At 42.5% G+C, this 26,665-nt stretch overlaps 1 protein-coding gene across 20 annotated transcripts in view; it reads left to right on the forward strand.

Annotated features, from left to right (window-relative positions):
• KALRN (kalirin RhoGEF kinase) overlaps positions 1-26,665 on the forward strand; it is a 265,449-nt gene that overhangs the window by 31,493 nt on the left and 207,291 nt on the right. The window contains exon 1 of one of the 20 annotated variants that reach the window (XM_075181188.1): positions 17,787-18,112. The exons of the other annotated variants lie outside the window; for them this stretch is intronic. Coding sequence (XP_075037289.1) covers positions 18,085-18,112 — 28 coding nt within the window. The 5' untranslated portion in view covers positions 17,787-18,084. Of the gene's footprint in view, positions 1-17,786; positions 18,113-26,665 lie in introns of those variants that run through there. 20 annotated transcript variants of the gene reach the window in all.

Genomic DNA, 26,665 nt, shown 5'->3' on the forward strand with positions numbered 1-26,665 from the left:
GTGATGGTCTCACTGTCCTCACACGACCTTCACCACAGGCAGCGTTTAACCCCTTCCCGTGACGGGATACAGTGAGTAACCGTATGCAATGTACACTCACTCCAATGCTTATAAACAGAACACGTTGCATGTTACACGTATGTAACCAATAGCGTCCAGATATTCACTTTAATGTGTATGCAGCATGTTAGGCCCATGAGAGTGGAGATGGCTGCTGTGGGCTGCAGCATGTTCATTATTATTATTATTATTATTATTATTATTATTATTATTCTTCAATCTCAGCATATTCTGCGGAGCTTGTGGAGAGCCTCATGCATTACAATACAGAAAATAGCTGGACACAGAAGGAATGAGAGCCTTGCTCACAAGAGCTTACACTCTGACAATAAATAAGAGAGTGATACCAGAGGTACCATGTTTGTACTGTGAGTGCTCAGGACTGTGGTATCATATAAGCCTTACAGTTAGATTTATGTTTTCGAAAATTATTTTTGGCTCTCTGAGACTCTCCATTCATCTCAGTCTATGACAGGTCTCCCACTTATAAGAAACTACTGGTGAAATCGCATATTAAAGATATGACAGGATGGACCTCCTGTGCCACCTTGTCTGTGTTGCTGTGGACTGGCTGCGCTTGCCTTGCTACTGTCCCTTTTCTTTATCCCAAATGTGCCCTCGCCGTAGTAAGAGGGGTTCTGCTGCCACCACTAGGTCCCTTCTGGGTAACTCAGGCTGCTAGTGTACCCCCTTTCTGGGCACCTGGGCTGGTACCCCTGACCTCTTCCTTCAGATCAGGGTTGCTGTGGATGGTTCCCCCCTGGCCTATTACACTAGTCAGAGCTGTAGGGTAGTAGGCAGAGTGTTGGTGCTGGATGCTGGGTCCCAACCTCAGGACAGCCGAATAATGGATTCGATTTGGTTTAATCTGTAGGTCACAGGAATTACAGCAGGTAAGTAGGCACCAAAGCAGGATCTTGAAGCAGTGATGTTTTATTAGCTCAAGTGTCCTAATAAGAACCGTTACATGCTAGTTTGAGGTACTAGCGTTCTTCCAGATGTTACAGATGGAATAAATCTAAACATGGTCAAACAGGGCTCTTTTTATACAGATTCTGTCACACATTTTGTCGGGGGTAACCCACCCCCCTGATCCCAGATAGCACCATAATGTCTGAGATATTACATTCAATTTGTATCATCAGGAGGTAATATGTTCTTTAATCTTGGATTAAATTGCAATTTAAATTTATCAAAATTTACATCAATCTGCGATTTTCTAAATTACTTCCTGGTTGCATTATTCTTGTAGTTTGTCTATCTTTTTAAGAAGACGGGATAAAATGGTGATGACCCCCTCCCGTGCATTCGGGCTCAAAGAGGTATTGGTCGCTCACAATGAAAAGGCCTAAAAAGCATGAGATTAACATGCAATTAACCTGCCTTCAGAAATTACAAAAACAAATTTCCTCCAACATGTGGCTACTTCATCAGAAATCAATACATTTTCAATTCAGAAATACAACACAATATAAAAATAAGTACAATTGCAATGACATACAGCGGCACACTGTGCCCCTAATTGAAGTAAATATCTGCAATAAGTTATTTGTACATGATCCAGCCACAAAGGGTATTGTGTTTGGCATGTGGGATGTCATCCATGGATTCCTTGGATTCACTGCATTGAGCAAGACTACATAGTGCAAACAGTGTTCAAATGTCGCTACCCTGCTGCTGCCGCTCGTGACCCCTGGTGGCAGTGGAGTAAGTGTAACCAAAAGGTTGCGACCCCGAACCCATTGATATGCTTTTACTACCTCTTTATTGCCAGTGAGTAACCAACCCAACAATTGCTGCCTCAGTGGATTATGGGTAATGAATAGGTCATAAGAACATGGCGACATTAGGCTATGGTTGAGCGAACAGCAAGTGACTTGTTAAATAGAGCTGTATCATTTAGATTGTAGAAGATGGCTGTGTTATTCTATACTGTATATAGTGTGTGCACGTTTGTGAGTAGCGTCTCTTAATAATTTATGACACACAGTTGGGGCTGGGGGCAATGGAGGGGTGCCTGTAAGCTACACGTCAACAAGGGGCTTGTCATTAGGATGTAACTGTAACATCGTCTGTACCTCAGTTGGTTATTAATTCCACGTGAAAGGTTACAGTTTGTTGACTCATTTGAGAAAGATGTGATGTTAATATTTGAGGTCAGCAGAGATATATGAAGATTATAGACCCACAGTGTCCTGGTTTGTTGAACGTCCAGCATATCCTGTATACTGATCAGTGCCGGCTCCTCTGCGCACAGCGTTGGGTCGTAGACAACCTGCATTACTCTTGTTAAGGTGCTAATTAGAAAAACTGAAGCATTTTATAGTTGATGAAGCTGAAATACCTGGTGAAAGACTACTAATGAACTGACCGTATTGATCTTTCACCTCCGTTCTCTGGGTCAGCGAGGGTCTTATTGACTCTCTGGATTATTGCGTTAAAGGTTCTTGTTTAGTTCACATTAGATTAACGAGGCGTCTTTCATATTACGCTGCAGTTGAGTGGATGCTGTGATGATCATTAGGAGGGATTCTATCTGCGCTGGGCCCAAATCACTGCAGCATAAACGTATCGCATGGAGATAATCTGACAAGGTTACCCCCTGTGACGGTGTCATTTCCCTCTTCGTGTTTCTTTGTGGAAGGCGTGCTGCTAGTGGGCGTGCTGCTAGTGGGCGTGCTGCTAGTGGGTGTACTGCTGGAAGGCGTGCTGCTAGCGGGCATACTGCTGGAGGGCGTGCGGGTAGTGGGCGTGCTGCTGGAAGGCGTGCTGCTAGTGGGCGTGCTGCTAGAGGGCGTGCTGCTAGTGGGCGTGCTGCTGGAAGGCGTGCTGCTAGTGGGCGTGCTGCTAGTGGGCGTGCTGCTAGTGGGTGTACTGCTGGAAGGCGTGCTGCTAGTGGGCGTGCTGCTGGAAGGCGTGCTGCTAGTGGGCGTGCTGCTAGTGGGCGTGCTGCTAGTGGGTGTACTGCTGGAAGGCGTGCTGCTAGCGGGCATACTGCTGGAGGGCGTGCGGGTAGTGGGCGTGCTGCTGGAAGGCGTGCTGCTAGTGGGCGTGCTGCTAGAGGGCGTGCTGCTAGTGGGCGTGCTGCTGGAAGGCGTGCTGCTAGCGGGCATACTGCTGGAAGGTGTGCTGCTAGCGGGCGTACTGCTGGAGGGCGTGCTGCTGGAAGGCGTGCTGCTAGTGGGCATGCTGCTAGCGGGCGTGCTGCTAGCGGGCGTACTGCTGGAGGGCGTGCTGCTGGAGGGCGTGCTGCTAGTGGGCGTGCTGCTAGAGGGCGCAGCCTGTGTGTTGGCCATATGTATAGGGCAGACGTATCGGGTGAGGGGAGGGAGCTGTCAATCTGTGACGTACACTTCAATGAGTTTAATGTCCTGATCTATCTTGCAGGCTGCTCTATCAGTACTTGCATCTATTAAGGCTTACATTGTAAACCAAAGCCTAAAGCTGGGGACACACTAATGTAATTATAGTGTAGATAACATGATAAACAACCATTTGGTCCGATATTGCAGTGTGTACGCTCCCACGGTCATGTTTTATCGTACCAAAACACCTCGCATCGTTTGACTTTGTTTTATAAACTTCCTAAAAATTCTGATCAATGATGGAACGATGTTAGACGACTGTCTGCCGATAGTTCCTCTGTACATCTGTAGAGTGTGCACACACTCACCACCAGCAGTGTAGGCAGATATCTGTGGAGTGCACAGAGCAGCGATCTTATAACAGATGGTTATGAGAGATGAAGATCACAGATCTGAAGGTAAATCGTGTAGGTGTGTACACAGGAATCAGCATGTACAGCGGGACTTTCAGTTGTTGATAAAATCGTTACAGAAATCACATCTGAAGTTAGATTGCATAGGTGTGTACCCAGCTTAATTCTATAGTTATTTGAATGTATATATTCAATTAATGATAATAGATAATAAAAAAGACATGTAATGGGTGAATGTGTTTCATGGGGGACGCTGTGCGTAATTGGGGCTGTCCATCTATAGCTCCAGTATGGGTGGTCTACTAGACTGCTCAGGGGCATGATTCATTAAGGATCTTAAATTAAGAAGTTTCTTATTTTAGTCTCCTGGACAAAACCATGTTACAATGCAAAGGGTGAAAATTAGTTTTCTGTTTTGCACATAAGTTAAATTCTGACTGTTTTGTCATGTAGCACACAAATATCAACTTTAAATTTCAGTGTATAAATAAGCTATCAAGTATTTGTGTGCTACATGGAAAAGCAGTCAGTATTTAACTTATGTGCAAAACAGAAAACTAATTTTCACCCCTTGCATTGTAACATGGTTTTGTCCAAGAGACTGAAATAAGAAGTTTCTTAAGTTAAGATCCTTAATGAATCAGGCCCCAGGTGTTTGAAGGAGGTGGAATGGTGGAGACATAGGTGGTATAATCTGTCTCTAATATGGAGCGTGTCGTTCTAGCAGAGGGTTTCGTCAATGTCTAAGTTTTGTGAGACCGACCCCCCAGGTGTTTGCAACTATGAAACATCCACCCGCGTGGAAGTTTGGGTTAACGGTAGAGCAGGCAGTGGTCCTGGGGCGACTGATGAGACGATCCGAGGGCACATTTATTGCATTATCTCACTTCATTTCTACCAGGAGAGATCTGAATGACTGAACTGGTGTCATCATCTGTCCTGAGCCAAAGGGGTTTGCTGAGCGTAGCACAGACATTGTATAAGACACATATTGGGGGCACAGAGTATAAATATACATAGTAATAATCTGCCCCGTGCTGAGTGTAATACAGAGGAAATCTGACCCCTCAATTTACAGAAGGAGAACGAGACCGGTAGAAAAAAAGCCAAGGAAACCTTCCAAAGACCTACAAGCTGAACTGCAAGGTCAGGGTACATCGGTGACTGATCGCACCATCTGACGCTGTTTGAGCGACAGTGGGCACCATGGAAGAAGACTCCACTTTTGGAAGAACAACATATAAAATCCAGAATGGAATTTGCTACAATGCATATGGACAAGTCACAGTGCTTCTGGGAGAACGTCCTTTGGACAGATGTGTCGTAACTGGAGTTTTTGGGTGAGTCACATCAGTTATGTGCCCACTGATAAATTAATGAAGCCTTCAAAGACAAGAACACCATACTTACCGTGACACATGGAGGAGCCTTGGCTACGTCTGTGGCTGCTTGGTTCTGTGTGACACGGCCTTGAATCTGTGGACACACAATGAAATCTCAAGGTTATATCAGACAGCTCTGTCTCAGTCGCAGGTCATGGGTCCTCCAACAGGATAATGACTCAAACACACAGCTAAAAGCACCCAAGAATGGATGAGAACAAAACATTCGACTACTCTGAAGCGGTCTTCTGTGAGGCCTGATCTGAATCCTATGGAACATCTATGGCCGGACCTGAAACATGCAGTCTGGAGAAGGCTCAGGAAGAGTTGACCAAACTACAGGTGCAGAAGTCTCACTGAGAGCTGCAGAAACCGCTTGGTTGCAGCGATTGCCGCTAAATGTTGTGAAACAACTTATTAGGTTAACGGTTCCATCATTTTGTCCATGCTATTTTCATTTGTTTTATTATTTGAAATATTCAGTTGCTTTCTACCTCCCCCCTCCCCCTGTGTATACCGAAAATTTGAAAGGAAACTACTTGAATGTTTGTATAGAAATGCACAATGTGGGAGTTAGAAAACAAGAAACATTCTGTTGAATTCAAAGTCTGATTTCTATTAAATATGGAATAAACAATGATGGACACCAGTTACTATTGTCAATCATTATTTCAGAGGAAAATATGGGTTCTTTTCTTTTGTGTGTGGAAGGATATCAACAAATGTGTCAACGTCTGTATATGGGTGCACATTTGTCTAAATATGACGGATAACGTATGGACAAGCATATATTCTGGGGAGGTCTGGGCAGCATCCGGCTTTCGGGAAAGCCATCGATGAGTAGGATGCATTACTTATTGTTGTACCTGAAGCTCGGAGTATCTCATCAGCCAGTCGCACTCGGCCAGTTTGGTGGTAATCATCTGTCCGGTAGCGCAGGATCTTCACCTATGTACCCAGTAACACACGTAAGTTTGGGACATTTCCAGGACAAGAGTCTTAATGTCCTGATCTATAGTGATGATGAGTAAGTAGGATTTTATGACTCCTGTAAATAGATTATAATACAATTACACTGAGCAGAGAACAGGTTTAATCACAGAGATATAATGGATGAGTCTGATGAAAAACGGAGCAGTTACTGTTATGTAGAAACGCAGGAGATCTTTCAATTATATATGTTCATGTGATTGTTTATTTCTAACCCAGAGAAAGTGGGGTCACTGGTACAAAGTGTGGTCACTTGTGCCAGGGATTGGCAGGACCCAGCTGTTGGGAGACTGGGTCTTCAGCCATATAATTTGTACCAGCTACAGGGCAGGTGTAAGGGCCGACTGATAGTGATGACTGTCACTGCATCGTCTTTGTAGTATAAACTACACGGATGTGTGTCAGTAGCTAGCACGGAACATGTGCATGCAAGGAAGATAGGCTATGAACACGTACAGTATGCATGAAGAACATCCTGCTTTATGTATAGAAATAATACATATTTTGCTAATGATAATAGGAGCCCATGAGTTGGTCATGTATTTTATAAATTATATTTTTTGCATGCGCTCTGAGATACCTTTACATTGCACGTATGCATGTACATATCCTGGGGGCTGTGCTCTCTGCATATGACAAGTAATGTTTAGGCGGAGCGACTTATACACATATTCAAATTGAAAGGTCGAGATTTGAATAGGGGCTGAATTACGCTCAAATTCCGTACTCTAGTTTTGCTTTTTTATACCAGAAGTTGTGTTCGGAGTTGAATCCGGTACAAAGTGTCTGCATGACTCCATATCGTCTGAGCTTAATAGCACAATGTTTGGAGACGGGAATACGTTTCCTGTTCTGCAGATGTTGCATTTGTAAGAAGCTGACCCAAGTTACAGAGAGGGCAACAGCCTGACCTGTCATCTTGTCCTCCCACCTGGGTAACGCACTGACCCATCTGTCTGGATAGCAGACAATGAAGTATCTGTGGGTTTATATATACAGGATCTGTGTGTCCTGTTCCTACTGAGGTTCATGTGTGTAATTGCTCTCTCTAACATACATCCCCAAACTCCCTGTCCATCCAGAACCAACAATCACCATCATCCCTTTAATTCGTACTAATAAAAAGGGATTTCTGTAAAGCATTGGGTTCAGCACTGCTTCCTTGTACTTATAGCGCTGTTCATTACCATTAATTACAATGTGCTTGTCTCTTACAACTGGCCAGGTTAGGCTGAGCTGCACTGACGTGAAAGCACTCGGCGCAGTAACAGTGATTAGTGGTTCCCAGTGGTTTATATTGTTCTATTGTTGTACAATGAGAAGTCAGAACCCGAACCATGAAACTCTGAGAAAAATCCCAAACCCAGTTATTACAAAGAATTGTTATGAATTTCTGTCATGTTCTTCCCTCACTCACTTTGTGATACTTCATTTCCAAGGTAACAAATTTGTGAAATATTTTATTTTACATCCAGCAGGGGTCACTGTTTCCACAGCTGTATATGGATACATTGTAGACACTGGCCAAATGATTCCATAGACAGCATTGACAACAGTGACATCTGGAGGCTAAAAGAGATACTGCACTCCATTAATTGTTTTACTGTGGTGAAACAAAACAAGAAACCTATTTAAATATGTAATACAAATGTGTAAAAGCAAAATAAAACATGCTACAAAAACATATTTTGACAATAAATAATTTGCTGATCCCCCCATAAAGTCCTATGTTCTCTTATAAGACCCGCTCTACATTGTATGATAGAAGCCTGAAATATAGAATAAGACTGAAATATAGAATAAGACTGATTATACCTTAAAACATTTTGAAACATTTTTAAAATGATTAACACTATAGCAAGAACAGTGTTTTCACTCCATTCATTACATGTGCAAGTTGGAGGAAGGGGTCATTTTTATAATTTAAATCATCATCATCACCATTTGTTTATATAGCGCCACTAATTCCGCAGCGCTGTACAGAGAACTCACTCACATCAGTCCCTGCCCCATTGGGCTTACAGTCTAAATTCCCTAACATACACACAGGACGGACAGACGGACGGACCGGACAGACTATGGTCAATTTGTTAGCAGCCAATTAACCTACCAGTATGTTTTTGGAGTGTGGGAGGAAACCCACGCAAACACGGGGAGAACATACAAACTCCTCACAGATAAGGTCATGATCGGGAATGGAACTTATGACCCCAGTGCTGTGAGGCAGAAGTGCTAACCACTAAGCCACTGTGCTGCAAAATGAAAAATACCTGATTTTAGCAAGAATATTGCTGTTGGACGGATTCATTTTGCTACACTGTAATTGCTCACATAAATTGAGTACTGATCTTCTGTATTTATTGTTTTTGACATTGATGTAAATTTATCTGTGAGCGTGCCTCGTGCCTCAATGTTTTTTTTAATATACTTGTGTTCAGTGTCGCACATTGTTCTGACAAGGCTGAACATGGTGTGGTCAGGAGACTGTAACACGCTACATATTACTACTGGGAGACAGTCAGGCCGTGTACTGATCCCCCTGAGAATCACAGTGTACTCCACTTACAGCCGTTCTATTATAAAGTGACTCAATCAGGGGCTCCAGTGCCTCGTTACTGAGCGTCAGCGGGGAGAGCAAATGTTTGTGGGAGGACGTCTGCATGACCACACACACACACACACACACACACATTATTTTTATTATTGACAAGTATTTGTAGAGCAGCAGACACCTCTATTGGGAAGATACACAGAATAATAATAATAATCATAGAATAAGACTATTGCCAGGCAGGTCCCACACTAATAAGAGACTAAGGGGCATATTTAATAAATAATGATAGTGCACTATCGTGCACTTACCATTAAAAAAACGTCCCTCTGTGTCCCTCGCATATTTAAGAAGGGTGCATCTCTGCTGCTTTGCACTCCTTTTCCTTTTTGGGAGCAGTCACCATTCTACAGTATGGTGACTGCTCCCGGCTGCAATCTAACAAGTTCCGAAATCATGTTAATGTGCGCCAGTTGAAGCTGGCGTACATTATCATAAATGAAAAAATCCAATGCTGTCAGCTCTGCTCCGAAGAGCAGAGCCGGACAGCGCATGTGTGGAGGGATCACATGATCCCTCCCTGTCACTCACCACTCGCTCTCTGCAACTAGCAGTGACAGAGCGGAGATCTTTGTGAACTGCACATGCGCAATTAATGTATGAAGAGGAGCGAAAATGACCAGGAGGAGATCCGGAGACATCGCGTCCCGGAGAGGGGGGTAAGTATGATTTTTTTTTATCACAGGAATAGTAGTTTATTGGAACTGCTGTTTCTGTGATCCGATTTTCATAAATTTGAGAAATGGTTCAATCCTTATCAATGCGATAAGGATTGAAAACTATTTTTCACTTTATGAAAAGATTGATAAATGTGCCCCTAAGGCTGGGTACACATCACAGGGCCTTCAGACGATTATCGGGATAGTCACACCATAAACGACCGTTTGACCTGATATCGCATTAGTACGCTCCCAACAATGAACAATTCTTATTCCAAAGCCCATCATATTGTTTCAATTGATTTTTAATCGGACTAAAACTCTCGTTCAACGATGGAACAATTTTGTTCCGGTTCGGTGTGTACACCCTCACCACCAGCTGTGTGTACACCCTCACCACCAGCTGTGTGTACACCCTCACCACCAGCTGCGTGTACACCCTCGCCACCAGCTGCGTGTACACCCTCGCCACCAGCAGCGTGTACACCCTCACCACCAGCAGCGTGTACACCCTCACCACCAGCTGTGTGTACACCCTCACCACCAGCTGTGTGCACGCCCTCACCACCAGCAGCGTGTACACCCTCACCACCAGCATTGTGTACACCCTCACCACCAGCATTGTGTACACCCTCACCACCAGTTGTGTGCACGCAGTCACCACCAGCTGTGTGCACGCAGTCACCACCAGCTGTGTGCACGCCCTCACCACCAGCTGTGTGCACGCCCTCACCACCAGCTGTGTGCACGCCCTCACCACCAGCTGTGTGCACGCCCTCACCACCAGCTGCGTGTACACCCTCACCACCAGCTGCGTGTACACCCTCACCACCAGCAGCGTGTACACCCTCACCACCACCAGCAGCGTGTACACCCTCACCACCACCAGCAGCGTGTACACCCTCACCACCACCAGCAGCGTGTACACCCTCACCACCAGCTGTGTGTACACCCTCACCACCAGCTGTGTGTACACCCTCACCACCAGCAGTGTGTACACCCTCACCACCAGCAGTGTGTACACCCTCACCACCAGCTGTGTGTACACCCTCACCACCAGCAGCGTGTACACCCTCACCACCAGCAGCGTGTACACCCTCACCACCAGCATTGTGTACACCCTCACCACCAGCATTGTGTACACCCTCACCACCAGCAGTGTGTACACCCTCACCACCAGCTGTGTGTACACCCTCACCACCAGCTGTGTGTACACCCTCACCACCAGCAGTGTGTACACCCTCACCACCAGCTGCGTGTACACCCTCGCCACCAGCTGCGTGTACACCCTCACCACCAGCAGCGTGTACACCCTCACCACCACCAGCAGCGTGTACACCCTCACCACCACCAGCAGCGTGTACACCCTCACCACCAGCAGCGTGTACACCCTCACCACCAGCTGCGTGTACACCCTCACCACCAGCAGCGTGTACACCCTCACCACCACCAGCAGCGTGTACACCCTCACCACCACCAGCAGCGTGTACACCCTCACCACCAGCAGTGTGTACACCCTCACCACCAGCAGTGTGTACACCCTCACCACCAGCTGTGTGTACACCCTCACCACCAGCAGTGTGTACACCCTCACCACCAGCAGTGTGTACACCCTCACCACCAGCAGCGTGTACACCCTCACCACCAGCAGCGTGTACACCCTCACCACCAGCAGCGTGTACACCCTCACCACCAGCAGCGTGTACACCCTCAACACCAGCAGCGTGTACACCCTCAACACCAGCAGCGTGTACACCCTCACCACCAGCAGCGTTTACACCCTCACCACCAGCAGCGTGTACACCCTCACCACCAGCAGCGTCAGGAATCGGCTGATCGGGACTTCCAGTCGTTGGTAAAATCGTTAAAGATTTTGAATTGGGAGACATTTTCTGCACTGTGTCCCCAGCCTAATACATGTGGTTTAATGATGAATGTGTCTGGTCCTGGTCATCCTATATCTCTAGGTTCTGTGTATGCCGCAGTCACCTCCGCATGCGGGTAACAATGCTCTGGTGCTCGGTATCGGTGCCACACATTGCAGGAATATTTCTGGAAGACAATTAGTTGCAGGTTTCGGCTGGAGCCCACCAAGCCTGTGCCAGGGAGGTATAGCCCCTGTCTGCTCCTGGAATGGGAAGTATGTAGAGATAACAGCTTGTCAGGACCCAGCTGTGGGGAGACGAGGGCTGGCGGCTCCGGAATTAGGACAGTAAGTGTCTGAGAGCTCAGTAATCCGTCTTCTGGGGGCGAAAGGTCCGGTGAGGTTCCAGCAGCCGGGTTATCTCTGGGATGTTGGATGGAAGAAACTCCCCTACTGGAAGAGGACCCAAAAGATCATTGGGAACCAAAGCAGAGCACAGTAATCAGGGTCCAATGTAAGGGTTCTGCCGCTATGGAGATATTGATCGCTGCGGATGCTTTGCATCTCCGTAGACTAAATGTAGACTTATATGTTTGTGCTCTGGATGTGTAGTAATTGTTGTGCTTTGTAAATATATGTTTTCATTTTTGCATTGTGGAGCGGCTCAGAGCTCCATAGTTGAGATATCCGGAGTAACTGTTACAGTCTGTGACACAAGATGAAACGTCTCTGACCCGTGAGCCGTAGACATGTGTTGACATGTGATGTGTCACTGACCCTGCCAACACCACACAGATTCCCAGGAAGATTTATCTCCCCCCCCTGCGCGGTGACTGCAGACACAGGAGGCTTCAGTCTTGTTATTTTTAGATCTTATTAGCCCTATATACTCCTGTAAATAGTCTGAATTTGTATTTTCTGTATGCAGCGTTTATCCATGGCTGCCGGAGAGCGCCGGCTGCAGATACTGCGCTATGTCGCCAGTTTCTGCGTATGAAGATCTGCGGTGACAGACAAGAGTCTGAAGATCGGAGCGATAATGAATTCGCAACTCTGGTTATCGTTCATTTCATTCAAATTTACAGGGTGTCTGTGATGCAGACACCGGGAGAGACGAATATAAAACATGTTTCAAATAACGCGCATGATGATGAGAAATGGCGCAGGGTTACGCCGCAGTTAAAGACAACAGGGAACGTTTATAAACATAAGTGTGCAGGAAAACAGGGATGTGGCCCTTAGTAACCAATCAGAGTTTAGATGCCATTCATGTATTTCAGTTTAGGAAATAGAAGCAAACTTCTGATTGGTTGTTTCATAAATGTTTCCACGTATGCTGCATTTCTATAAATGGTTGCACCAGGGAATCCGTCATTTCACAATATAGCGTTCAGGCAAAATTGTTTCAGTTAAAACAATTTGTTTTAAATGTATTAATGTTACAAAATGTGTAACATATAAGTAATATTGAAATAAAAAACATTTAGCCAACAATAATAATACTCACCTATGAAAAGACAGATTATTCCATGAACATTTAATGAGTGGGATAGTAAAAACCATCAACCTTAATATTATAAATACAAAATATTAATACAATAGTGCAAACTAAAAAAAAATTAAATTTCAGACCAAGACATATACTTTTGTCTATAAAGATCTGCGTTGTGTAAGTGACTCTGCACCTGTCCTGCGCCACATTGTGACAAGTGTACGATTTACACTTTTATTTCCGCTCTATCAATGTGTTGCCCACTTGTCTAGCCTCCTGCCTCGCACATACATAACAAGGGGTCTCCTGCCTCGCACATACATAACAAGGGGCCTCCTGCCTCGCACATACATAACAAGGGGTCTCCTGCCTCGCACATACATAACAAGGGGTTTCCTGCCTCGCACATACATAACAAGGGGTCTCCTGCCTCGCACATACATAACAAGGGGCCTCCTGCCTCGCACATACATAACAAGGGGCCTCCTGCCTCGCACATACATAACAAGGGGTCTCCTGCCTCGCACATACATAACAAGGGGCCTCCTGCCTCGCACATACATAACAAGGGGCCTCCTGCCTCGCACATACATAACAAGGGGTCTCCTGCCTCGCACATACATAACAAGGGGTCTCCTGCCTCGCACATACATAACAAGGGGCCTCCTGCCTCGCACATACATAACAAGGGGTCTCCTGCCTCGCACATACATAACAAGGGGTCTCCTGCCTCGCACATACATAACAAGGGGTCTCCTGCCTCACACATACATAACAAGGGGTCTCCTGCCCCGCACACGTGTAACAAGGGGTCTCCTGCCTCGCACATACATAACAAGGGGTCTCCTGCCTCGCACATACATAACAAGGGGTCTCCTGCCTCGCACATACATAACAAGGGGTCTCCTGCCTCGCACATACATAACTAGGGGCCTCCTGCCTCGCACATACATAACAAGGGGTCTCCTGCCTCGCACATACATAACAAGGGGTCTCCTACCTCGCACATACATAACAAGGGGTCTCCTGCATCACACATCTGTAGCACAGGGTCTCCTGCCTCGCACATATCAAACAAGGGGTCTCCCGCCCCGTACACATGTAACAAGGGGTCTCCTGCCCCGCACACGTGTAACAAGGGGTCTCCTGCCCCGTTCATATAAAACAAGGGATCTCCTGCTCCGTACATAAAACAAGGGGTCTCCTGCTCCATACATGTGTAACAGGTGAATAAATAAGGTAATTATTTGACCACCTCAGTCCTGAGAATAAGACCACATGTATATTGTATAACCTACATGCGTCTCCGCTACTCAGTCACTAGCGTTTTACTCTGATGTTGGGTTTTCAGGACTTTTTCTTTTGATCTTGATGCTTTTCTCTGTTTTCTGAGCCTCAGTCACTACTGATCGAGCAGCGTCTCTTCCCTTATCTCCCGTTATAATATCTCCTGTATGCTGAGGAAAGAACAGCTCAGATTGTGCTAATTGTCTATGTGATCAGCTGATAGATTGGGCCAAACGTCTCCAATTAGTCAGATACAGACGAGTTTGGTTTTCAAGTAGAGTTAATGTCTCCATCGTTCTAAGTAACCGGCTGCAATCTCCTGCTGGATGTAAAATCTCCCGCATCTCCGTCTGCGTTATATCCGTGACCATGTCCATCGCCCTTACACTCAATGCAGCGATATCCTCTGTCCGTGGCCTCGTACATAATAACTCTATAGCACCTTGTTACACTGGTGCAAAGCTACAACTTCCTGGACAGAGTGACTTCAGTTATTCCTGAGATCATGCAGCTACCGAGATCGTTTGGATACTAAAATCATGTGATACCGAGATCTTGCAGATACTGAGCTAAAGCTGATACCGAGATCATGCTGATAATCTCTATATTCTGCTGTCTGTTATTTCATAACACTTTTATTCTGTTTCCTTCTGACAACTGTTCCTAGATGTTTTATAATCCTGTATATACTCTCTTGGTGTCACCTGCTGCAACTGAGGAACGCGTCTGTCAGACGCAGGATGAATATTATTACAGCGGACGATGAGCAACAAAAAAGTTTTCAGCATAAAAGAGAGTGAAGCATTTTATTACATTCTAAGTAATAATCATTTATTTCTATCTTATGTAGAGGGAGCAGCTTGTGAACAGCTATAGTGTAAAAGTGAAACAAGAACATTACTTTATAGACGGCCGGTACACCTAGAAATCACTATGGAAACTTATAAAATACAGCCTGTGATTTCTGCGTGGTTTCTTTTCCTGAACTAGTTGCGTTCTGGCGCAGAGGCGCTGCGTTCTGGCGCAGAGGCGCTGCGTTCTGGCGCAGAGGCGCTGCGTTCTGGCGCAGAGGCGCTGCGTTCTGCCGTAGTGTATTCTCTGCATCAGTTTGCATTCTCCGGTTCCTTATACAATGATCTCGGGAGCAATGGTTCCCCAGCAGCTGTCCGGAAACTGGCACAAGGTAATTTGGTAAATCTCACAAAAGCCCCCCACCCCCTGAGAGTTAGTCCCTATTCTCCTCTTACTATACAGCTCAGACGTCAGTCCTGTATGTTCCGCTCCTGTAGATTGAATTTCTTTCTGTGTTTATGGAATGTTCGCTGGGGGCCTTCGAGGTGACTGACACAGCGCTGCCGGTATGGCAGAACCACGTCTGTGGTGGATTCCTCCGTACTATGATAGTGAGGAGATGCAGATATTCTGTATTACCCCAGAATGTGGGAGATGTCTGGCCCCATCTTATCTCCACGTCGCTTACTGCCTTACAGCGCATTAAAGAGAATGCGACATTAGCGAATTAGCTGTTTAAATTACATGGCGAACGCAGTCCCCTCCAATTAACCCTAATACAGAAAAAGTGCCGTTTTCAGGAGAAGATTTAATTTTACATATTACAGTCATTAAGCTGTCAAAGCCGATGAACTTAAAAGGTTTGAAATTAAAACGTTACTGGAAATTGTTACCTATCTGAACTCATTCCCTATCTGCCTCCCCCGATTCGCTTTCTTGGGCTACCTCGGTATCTGCAGTGTTTGTACGTTGTGCGTTGTGTATTATTGTCTATAACTTGTTCTGTGTACACACTGGTGTATTACATTCATGGACATGTTGGATTTACTTTTAGAAATTTTTGAGAGCATCAGATGCAGAAATGGAACAAGACGGGATAAAAATAATGTAATGTGGGTTAATTGCACATAACGTAAATATATTTAGTGTCATGTGGAACAATGATTTTTATTTCACATCCATTTACATATACTTGGCTTGTTATAAACCGATGATAAACACAAAGGTTAACGTTAGTGGGCACATAGGAATATGCTCTATAAAGATACAATTGTTATGGGTTTGTTTGAATAAATGTCCCTGAATAGTTATTACATGTAAAACAATGGACCACGGTGTTGCTGCGGATTACAGATAGGGCTGTAATGTCGTCTTTCTTTATATTTTCATTTATGAATGGCCGTCATTACTTTGCCGCTGTACAGTAAATGATTGTCTCCAAGCCTGGGATCGCCCGATAACACAGCATCCCTCTGACATGGGAGTACCCACATTTTGCTGATCTAGAACAGATCTAGAAACATACATTAGGGCACTCATGAAAACATGTGCAAAGGAAACAGTTGGTGTTGCCCATAGCAACCAAACAGATACTTGATACCATTTACTAAGCTGCACTAGGGTAATGTCAGACTCTGGTTGCTATGCACAGCACAGTTTTCTTACCTATCCCCCAATGTTTCCACAACATGTGAATACTCTGTATAATGTCAGTGTCTGGTGTCAGAGTAACTTCCCCCCCTGGGGGCCGTGGATATTGAAACGCAGGTTTTTCATGAGGATCTTGTCTTTGATTGCAGAGACTTGCAGGAATATGATTTACTTCTTAACCTGATCCCCTCTCCTGCGCTCTTCATTGTATTCGTTGCTTCCCATAAATGAAGATTCGTCATGTTTTCACTTAGGGACATATGTCTTTAATCTCCAAACACATGGTAATGTGATAACAGGAGGCTGAGACCTGCAGAGCCCGGAGCACGAGCCCGATAAACTCTAATCTCCGGTGAGACCAGATCCGTAGCCGTGTTCTGGTGATGATTGTACATTGTTCCACTCAGTGCGCCGTGTGGGAGTCACATTAAGGGATGTTTGTATGGTCCGGCTCTCCAAATGTATTACAGCTGGGAGGATGTAATGGTTTTACTTATCCCTCAAATCTATTCTACATTGTTCTCTCCCCAGCGTTCCTCAGATGTGACCTCATGAATATTATTATTTATATAGCTCCATCATATTGCACAGCGCTGTACAGAAAATCTGTTCTGGTCCTACTGGAGCTCACAGTCTATATTCCCTAGCAGATACACACATTGGGGAGCATTATACCCAGCAGCAAATTAACCTACCAGTATGTCTTTGGAGTGTGGGAGGAAACTGGAGCACCTGGAGGAAACCCATGCAAATACTGGGAGATCATATAGACACCACACTGATGTGGCCCTTGGTCGGAATCGAACGTGGCCCTAGTGCTGTGAGGCAGCAATACTAACCACTGTGCTGACCATATATTATTCCTCCCACATTAAATAATTGAATAATTGCTGGTCCCTGATTGGACAGATGACAAGTCCTGGCCAATAAGTGACATCACACATTGTACCGTTGGGGTGGCGGGTGACCCTCACATCTAATCAGTAAAATAATAGAAGTAGGGGGGATTCAGCTAGTCGCGAGGTGCGCTGGACATCGCCTTCATGCACATTGCCGGACAATACAGTATATTTTCCCTCTCATCTCTATGGGACACGAGGATAATGGGTGGAGATTTTAGTAAAACCTCTGACCCGATGTGTCTCTGCGGACTGTACTGGAGACGCATCGCAGCACTATCCACGGCCAATCTAACCCCCCCCAGTGAGCAGTATATAAGGTTGGATGGCTGTCATCCATAATTAGCTAGGTCATAATTCCTCACTCATTAACCAGACTCCCCGTATGCTCAGACTTTGTCCGTGTCTATGTACATGATGAATCTAGAGCTCTCTGTGTACTAGATGGCATGGGAAGCTGGCATTGCAGTTGGTTTGGTTGATAATGAAGCACCCGGTTGGGGGTATTTGTGTGGGCCCGGGTGCTGTTTGTAGAATAGGCAGAGTCTGTTCTGCATCACAACGCCATTCAGCCCCCATAAATGCAGCCTTTCTGGAGGCTGTGCAGCTGTGCAGCTGTGCTCTGCAGCTCGTGGCCCGGATCTGGCAGGATCGAGATCTAACATCCAGCTCTGGTGGAGATGATGGTGATGTGGAGTCAGGCAAAAGGTGAGTGTGGGTGATTGAGGTGCAGCCACCTAGTCCTCTTATTAACCATTTGTGTGGTGTTATATAAACTCCAGACCGTGTCATTGTGTGGCCTCCGGCTGTATGGGGGGGTCCAGCTGTAATATGGGGATCTCCACCTCGCAGGAGATGCCCCCTATGAGACACATCAGCTGGAGGTAGGACTGCACACAGGCTGCAGGGAGAGGGTAGAGACCAGGAGCCAGCAGAGCCCCTTTAAGGGAATTATTTCTGAGCTGCCAGAACATTTACTGGTCTTTTCATGCGCATGTAAGCCGGGAGGTTGCCGTGGAAACGCAGGAGAAATGGGGAAACCAGAGAGAATGAACAAAACACGGAATGAAAAGGAAACACTGAGGAGGCAGCAACTCCGAGGGCGAATGTCTGTGACAGTGCATGTCTGATAAATGGCTTATTTCATGGCCTTAATTTGGATGGCCATAGGATGAACCCCATCATCTCCCCAGTGGGTCCTTACATCTCTTCCAGGTTCTATAAATCATCCTTCCACCTCCCACACTGCCGATAACACGTCATATAGTGTGTAATATAATATTCCTGTTATATAATCCCCATATACGGTGTAATATAATATTCCTGTTATATAATCCCCATATACGGTGTAATATAATATTCCTGTTCTATAATCCCCATATACGGTGTAATATAATATTCATGTTATATAATCCCCCATATACGGTGTAATATAATATTCATGTTATATAATCCCCCATATACGGTGTAATATAATATTCATGTTATATAATCCCCCATATACGGTGTAATATAATATTCCTGTTCTATAATCCCCATATACAGTGTAATATAATATTCCAGTTATATAATCCCCATATACAATGTAATATAATATTCCTGTTCTATAATCCCCATATACAGTGTAATATAATATTCCTGTTCTATAATCCCCATATACGGTGTAATATAATATTCATGTTATATAATCCCCATATACAGTGTAATATAATATTCCTGTTCTATAATCCCCATATACAGTGTAATATAATATTCCTGTTCTATAATCCCCATATACGGTGTAATATAATATTCCTGTTCTATAATCCCCATATACAGTGTAATATAATATTTCAGTTATATAATCCCCATATGTACGGTGTAATAAAATATTCTTATTATATAATCACCATATACGGTGTAATATAATATTCATGTTATATAATCCCCCATATACAGTGTAATATAATATTCCTGTTATATAATCCCCATATACGGTGTAATATAATATTCCTGTTATATAATCCCCATATACGGTGTAATATAATATTCCTGTTCTATAATCCCCATATACGGTGTAATATAATATTCATGTTATATAATCCCCCATATACGGTGTAATATAATATTCATGTTATATAATCCCCCATATACGGTGTAATATAATATTCATGTTATATAATCCCCCATATACGGTGTAATATAATATTCATGTTATATAATCCCCCATATACGGTGTAATATAATATTCCTGTTCTATAATCCCCATATACAGTGTAATATAATATTCCAGTTATATAATCCCCATATACAGTGTAATATAATATTCCTGTTCTATAATCCCCATATACGGTGTAATATAATATTCATGTTATATAATCCCCATATACAGTGTAATATAATATTCCTGTTCTATAATCCCCATATACAGTGTAATATAATATTCCTGTTCTATAATCCCCATATACAGTGTAATATAATATTCCTGTTCTATAATCCCCATATACGGTGTAATATAATATTCCTGTTCTATAATCCCCATATACAGTGTAATATAATATTTCAGTTATATAATCCCCATATGTACGGTGTAATAAAATATTCTTATTATATAATCACCATATACGGTGTAATATAATATTCATGTTATATAATCCCTATATACAGTGTAATATAATATACCCGTTATATAATCCCCATATACAGTGTAATATAATAGACCCGTTATATAATCCCTATATACAGTGTAATATAATATTCCTGTTCCATAATCCCCATATACAGTGTAATATAATATTCCTGTTCTATAATCCCTATGTACAGTGTAATATAATAGTCCTGTTCCATAATCCCCATATACAGTGTAATATAATAGACCCGTTATATAATCCCCATATACAGTGTAATATAATATTCCTGTTCTATAATCCCCATATGCAGTGTAATATAATATTCCTGTTCCATAATCCCCATATACAGTGTAATATAATATTCCTGTTATATAACCCCCATATACACTGTAATATAATATTCCTGTTCTATAATCCCCATATACAGTTTTATATAATATTCCTGTACCTAATCCCCATATACATTACCTCCTCTGTACAGGGCTGTGTAATATATGTTGGTGCTATATGAAGTAAGAGGTATGCTATATATAACCATTCCCTAAATACCTTCCGCTGAAATGTTACTGATTGTTATACAGTAATGACATACTTCCAGTATATGGTGTAACCTTTGCTATATATATTGGATTGTCATTGATCCGGTCCCTTCTTCGTCTGTGTGTGAGTGCGCAGCGACACTCTCCATCTGGGAACATTAATCATATACAAATTATGCAAAGCTTCCAAGATGTTCATTCGGCTCCAAAATTAAGATGCATTAAGAATTTTTTTTTAATATTCTTTTGTATGAAGAATGTTGATGAGATTTTAGTGGGCGACGTTCCGTCTGTTCCAATGTTTTCTGCGTTCTCTTTTATGTGTTTAATTCCCCCATTCAGCAGGGGCAAAAGGAGACGTGGGGTGAATTTATCCTACCCTGCAACACTAATACAACAAGTAAGGCTTATTAAATAATGCGGATTATAGTTACATGTCGCTGCCTTTTGTGCCCCGGAGGCTGTTTAATCTCCAAATTGTAATAGAATAGAATGAAATGTCGACATTGTGCTGCAGGGAGAACATGTCATTTCTCTTCTGTGTTCTGCAAGAGATGGAGGGACAATCTCATTACAACAACTGGTACAATGATTTCATTTTGGGAAATAGTTTGTGTGTGTGACTATCTAGCTTCCCAAGTTCAGCTAAGGTGTGATGTGTACGCCATGTATATCAATAACCCTGATGTAGGCTAGAAAAACATAAGCAGATGTGTTGACTTCTATATTTATATGTGAATAAATAACGCTACACCCATAAAATGCTAAGAAACAGCATATTAAATAGTATGGACCCATATAGTCCGGCGTATGAAACAGTACAGACCCCCTAGAGTCCAGCCTATGAAACAGTATGGACCCCCTAGAGTCCAGCCTATGAAACAGTATGGACCCCCTAGAGTCTAAATGTCTTCTCTAATGTGTCATAGTCGTTTTATCTCATACAGGCCTTCATGTTTTATTACAAGCAAAAGTTTCCCTTGTTTAATGGTGTTTTTATTGATTTTTCAAAAAAATTAAGGGATAAAAAAAGCAAAAGAAGGTAATAGGGGAAGGACAGAATGAGGGGGGGGGGTAAGAACAAAACAAAAGTTTCCATTTTTGTTGCTTGGGGGGTAAGAAATTTATAATTTTACTGGCAAATAGCATAGAATGTATCTGACTTTTGAGCTGGAGACTGTATCTGACTTTTGAGCTGGAGAGTGTATCTGACTTTTGAGCTTGAGAGTGTATCTGAAAAATTGCACAAATGAAAGTGAAAAATGCCTGATAGTAAATATTACGGGATGTCTGTATATTTATTCAATATCAGAAACCTTATTTACAAATAAATGTGACAAGCAATATATATAGAAACATACAATGTACAATACAAGATAAATAGTTGTAAAAATAAAATAACACTTCTCAAATAGCTCCTTAATAAGATGTATCCAAACAAAAAATTGGAGATTAATATAGATTTCCAGCAATGAGGACTATGATCTATATACTGCCAGAAATCCACATGTCCTTAAATAGAAAAATGGAATGAAAAATTATTAAATAAAAATAAAGTTTCATAGATACCGTTCCTGTATATATTGCTTGTCATATTTCTGTGTAATAAATAAGGTTTCTGCTATTGAATAAATATACAGACATCCCGTAATATTTACTATCAGACACTTTTCAGTTTCACAATTTCTGCAATACCAGTGCACCACTATCCTGTATGTCTGCAAAATGTGTAGCAAAACAATTTGTATTATTATTATTATTGCAGTACCATGTTAGCCAGAAAAATATATGTGATGTTAAATACTTTTGTGACTAAAGTATTATAGGAGTGATAGCTTTATTGGCTAACCAACAAAAACAAATGATTATATTTGCTAGCTTTCAGAGCACAGGGGCCCCTACACAGACACACAATAAGGATGGGTAAACACTTCTCTGGAACAGGACACAGAATGACATATTTAAAAGTCTTAATACTAAAATGTCTTTTTTAAAATGACAGGGAGAGAAAAAAATGGGAATTCAAACTGATAAGAACATTTCAGTCATTAACTCAAGGACTCAATATAACACCTGGATTTATGACCCACTACATGGACACACTATGACCCACTACAGGGACACACTATGACCTACTACATGGACACACTTTACACCCCACAGCAGAGCAACTCCAGATCTCTGAACTTCTAGGACTTTTACTCTTCCATTCGTAATGAAAACCTTTGTTTTATTACTATAGCTTTTCTTAATGATGTATCCCCCCCCCCCACCTGTACAAATTTCTTGATGTAACAGCTCTTAAATGTTGTGCCATTTCCTCAGTTATTCATTTGTAAGTTTGTCTGATGTAGGGTCCTCTGTGCTCTGAAAACTAGCAAATATAATCCTTTATTTTTTGGTAAGCCAATAAAGGTACAACTCCTATAATACTTTTGTCTTTTTTGACATATAAGTATTTAACATCACACTGTATGTCTGCAGTAGGGGTGGGCACTTCCCATTATAAGGAGCGACATTGAATTGGAATTTGGGTGGTGTTATGTATTGAATACTAGCTTTTGAAGTATGCGCCTAAGAGTTAGTTGTGTTTTCGTAGAGAGTGTATCTGACTTGAGCTAGAGAGTGTATCTGACTTGAACTAGAGAGTGTATCTGACTTGAGCTAGATATCTATGAATTTAGGGCACAATTTTGGACTCTGAACTGTTTTTATAAGCAGTTATGAGTTATTTTTGTACGTGTGTATTTGCCAAATAAGAAAACCACCTGTCATTACTCGCCCCAATCTGTCTGTCTGTATGTACTCATTTATCGGGATTCCCCCTCCTATGTGATATTACAGAACTAGAAATTCCTCAATGTGATTTTCTTCCTGCTCATTAATCAGTCTGTTCCTCCATCTAGTGTGCACAGTTGTGCATTATATTTACTAACAGGCCAGGATGGGGTTAATGCCGACACCATCATTTACACATCACAGAGAAGCGGGAGACCTCGGATTTATTTCATGTCCGCTGCTTCAAGCTCAAGAATGCATTGAACCAGCGAGATGCTACATAACCAGCACGATTGTGCATTAAATATTTAAAGCGTCATCCGCTTTCATGTTCAGTCTGCGTTTCTGTAGAGCGGTTCAGCTGACTGCTGGCTGTAGTGGGACTGAGCGTGTTTCCTGGGCAAGGAAGCTGTGAGCCCCGTCTATTGTGTATGTGAGACAGCGACAGCTCTGATCAATGAACTGGAGGATTAGATTTCTACTCTGTGCCTAAGGGCGGATGCTGGAATCTGCCCTATAGTTACTGTGACGCTGTACAGTGTACACTATATATTATATACACTATATATTATATATGTATCTGACCTATAGTTACTGTAACACTGTACATTATATATTATATACACTATATATTATATATGTATCTGACCTATAGTTACTGTAACACTGTACACTATATATTATATACACTATATATTATATATGTATCTGACCTATAGTTACTGTAACACTGTACATTATATATTATATACACTATATATTATATATGTATCTGACCTATAGTTAGTGTAACACTGTACACTATATATTATATACAATATATATTATATACGTATCTGATCTATAGTTACTGTAACGCTGTACACTATATATTATATACACTATATATTATATACGTATCTGATCTATAGTTACTGTAACGCTGTACACTATATATTATATACAATATATATTATATACGTATCTGATCTATAGTTACTGTAACGCTGTACACTATATATTATATACACTATATATTATATATGTATCTGACCTATAGTTACTGTAACGCTGTACACTATATATTATATACACTATATATTATATACGTATCTGATCTATAGTTACTGTAACACTGTACACTATATATTATATACACTATATATTATATATGTATCTGACCTATAGTTACTGTAACGCTGTACACTATATATTATATACACTATATATTATATACGTATCTGATCTATAGTTACTGTAACACTGTACACTATATATTATATACGTATCTGACCTATAGTTACTGTTCCGTGCAGTACAATCTGCATCATGTGATGTTTATAGAAGTTATTTATTTATATAGAGCCACCAGTCCCTCTCAAATTGGGGCTTACAATCTAAATTGCCTGATACACACAGACAGACAGACAGAGACGAGGGTTAATTTTATCAACAGCCAATTTACCTGCCAGTGTATATTTCGAGTGTGGGAAGAAACCCACGCAAACACGGGGAGAACATATAAACTCCACACAGATAGGAAGCAATCCCATGTGTAGGTCATACATATCTGTGGCAACAATGCTAACCACTGTGCCACCCCAACTTCAGTTTCATATAATGTCATTTATTTGCATGTTCATTTATTCAATAAATGTTTATTTATAAGCCCTAGGATTAATGGTAATAATTCAATATACAGAGATGGAGGAATTGTGCAGAGAGTCGGTAATGAAAAACAGGGACATTTCCAGGAGTCTCCCCCTGGTAATACCGGTTGCTCAGCCAGGTATTAATACTCCTGTTTCTCTTCCATGTTCCGTGTCTGCTGGATTATTTAGTGATGCCATAAATTGGGACACGATTAATTCTGCTTGAGGTGACCATGTGTGTGAATAACACACATACATATGTATTTCCCATTAACTGTAAACAGACCGGACCTTGTCCCGCCCTCTGGAATTACCACCGTGAGTCTGCAGTCTGAGAATCGCCTCTTACCACGTTCTACGCCCGCAGGAAACATTTCAAATATTCCGATTAATGGCCCAATCCCCCTCACGTAGACCGGTATCCAATATCGCTGCTCGAAATAATTAATTTGTTCTGCAGAGTTTTTGTTATCGCTGAGGAATTTCTTCTGATATCTGTTGTCCAAGTCCAGGCGCTGTGTGCGGTTAGTGCGCAACGTCAGATAAGCGTCGTATTATCACAGATGCTGAATGAGGGTGTCGCTGTCAGGGCTGAGGATTAGGTGCAATGCTGGGCAGATGCTGGGTCACTTTTTCCCTTTGAGATTATTAAGTTATATATATATATATAGACATAGATATAGATATATATAGCTATATATATAGTCATTTGTTGATCAGTCTGCACAGTTGGATAGAAAGGGTCCTCGTTGGCTCATTAATTATAGCCGCAAACTCACAATGATCTTGGACATTGTCCGGCTTCATTGTGAGCCGGGAGCGATTACAATCTGAGTAGATGTGAATCTTTCTTGGCAGTGGTTTGCGGGTGGTGAAGACCAACACATGAGGCTGTTCTTGCTGTTCAATTAAATCTCCCATCCATTTAATTACCCGACCTCCTACGCTGTGCGTGTCCCACTGCTTGTCCCTTATATAAAGCTGTATATTTATAACCGGTTCGTGAACCTCAGTACAGAAAAGCACAGCACTGAGGATAATGAGGGTATAATGTGTGTGTGTGTGTGTATATATATATATATATATATATATATAGTTTAGCTTGGGTACCTTTCCCTGTAAATATGGTACTGGATAATCTGCTTCATATAAGGACATAGACCTGATATTGGTAGTAGTCGTAGCCTCACACAGCCACAGAAGTTGCAGAATATAAATCCAAGTCTTTCTCCGTTACCTTTCTGCGCAGTTTTGAACGAACGCTGCACTGGTTAACGTCTTCCTGTGTCTTCCTTCCAGTTACTAATGACAGAGCTCTCCCAGCTCTTCTAGAATAAACAGTTTTGTGAGTTCAAATCAAGTCGTTCATACTCTGTAATCTTAGTTTATTTCTGTTTTACAGCAGCTGCCCAGAAACTAATTGAAAACTAGATATGTATCTCTGTGTATCTGGTAAAATATCTTAATTAAAACACAATGTATTGCAGGATAGTCTGGCTGCGGAGCTTTGTAATGTTCTGCAAATGTCTACTGGAAAGTTCTTCTCATTAGTGATTTATACGGCGCACGGTCCGTTTTCAAGGTGGGCTGCAAACTGTGAGCGTCTGGTTTGTACATTATACATAACGGGGTAATGTAAGGTGAACACCCCACAGTTTCCCAGCGTGTAATGGAAACCATGTTCTGCTCTCGGCACGGATGTAA

Source organism: Mixophyes fleayi, chromosome 7 (assembly GCF_038048845.1).
Source record: "Mixophyes fleayi isolate aMixFle1 chromosome 7, aMixFle1.hap1, whole genome shotgun sequence".
Lineage (NCBI taxonomy): Eukaryota > Metazoa > Chordata > Amphibia > Anura > Limnodynastidae > Mixophyes > Mixophyes fleayi.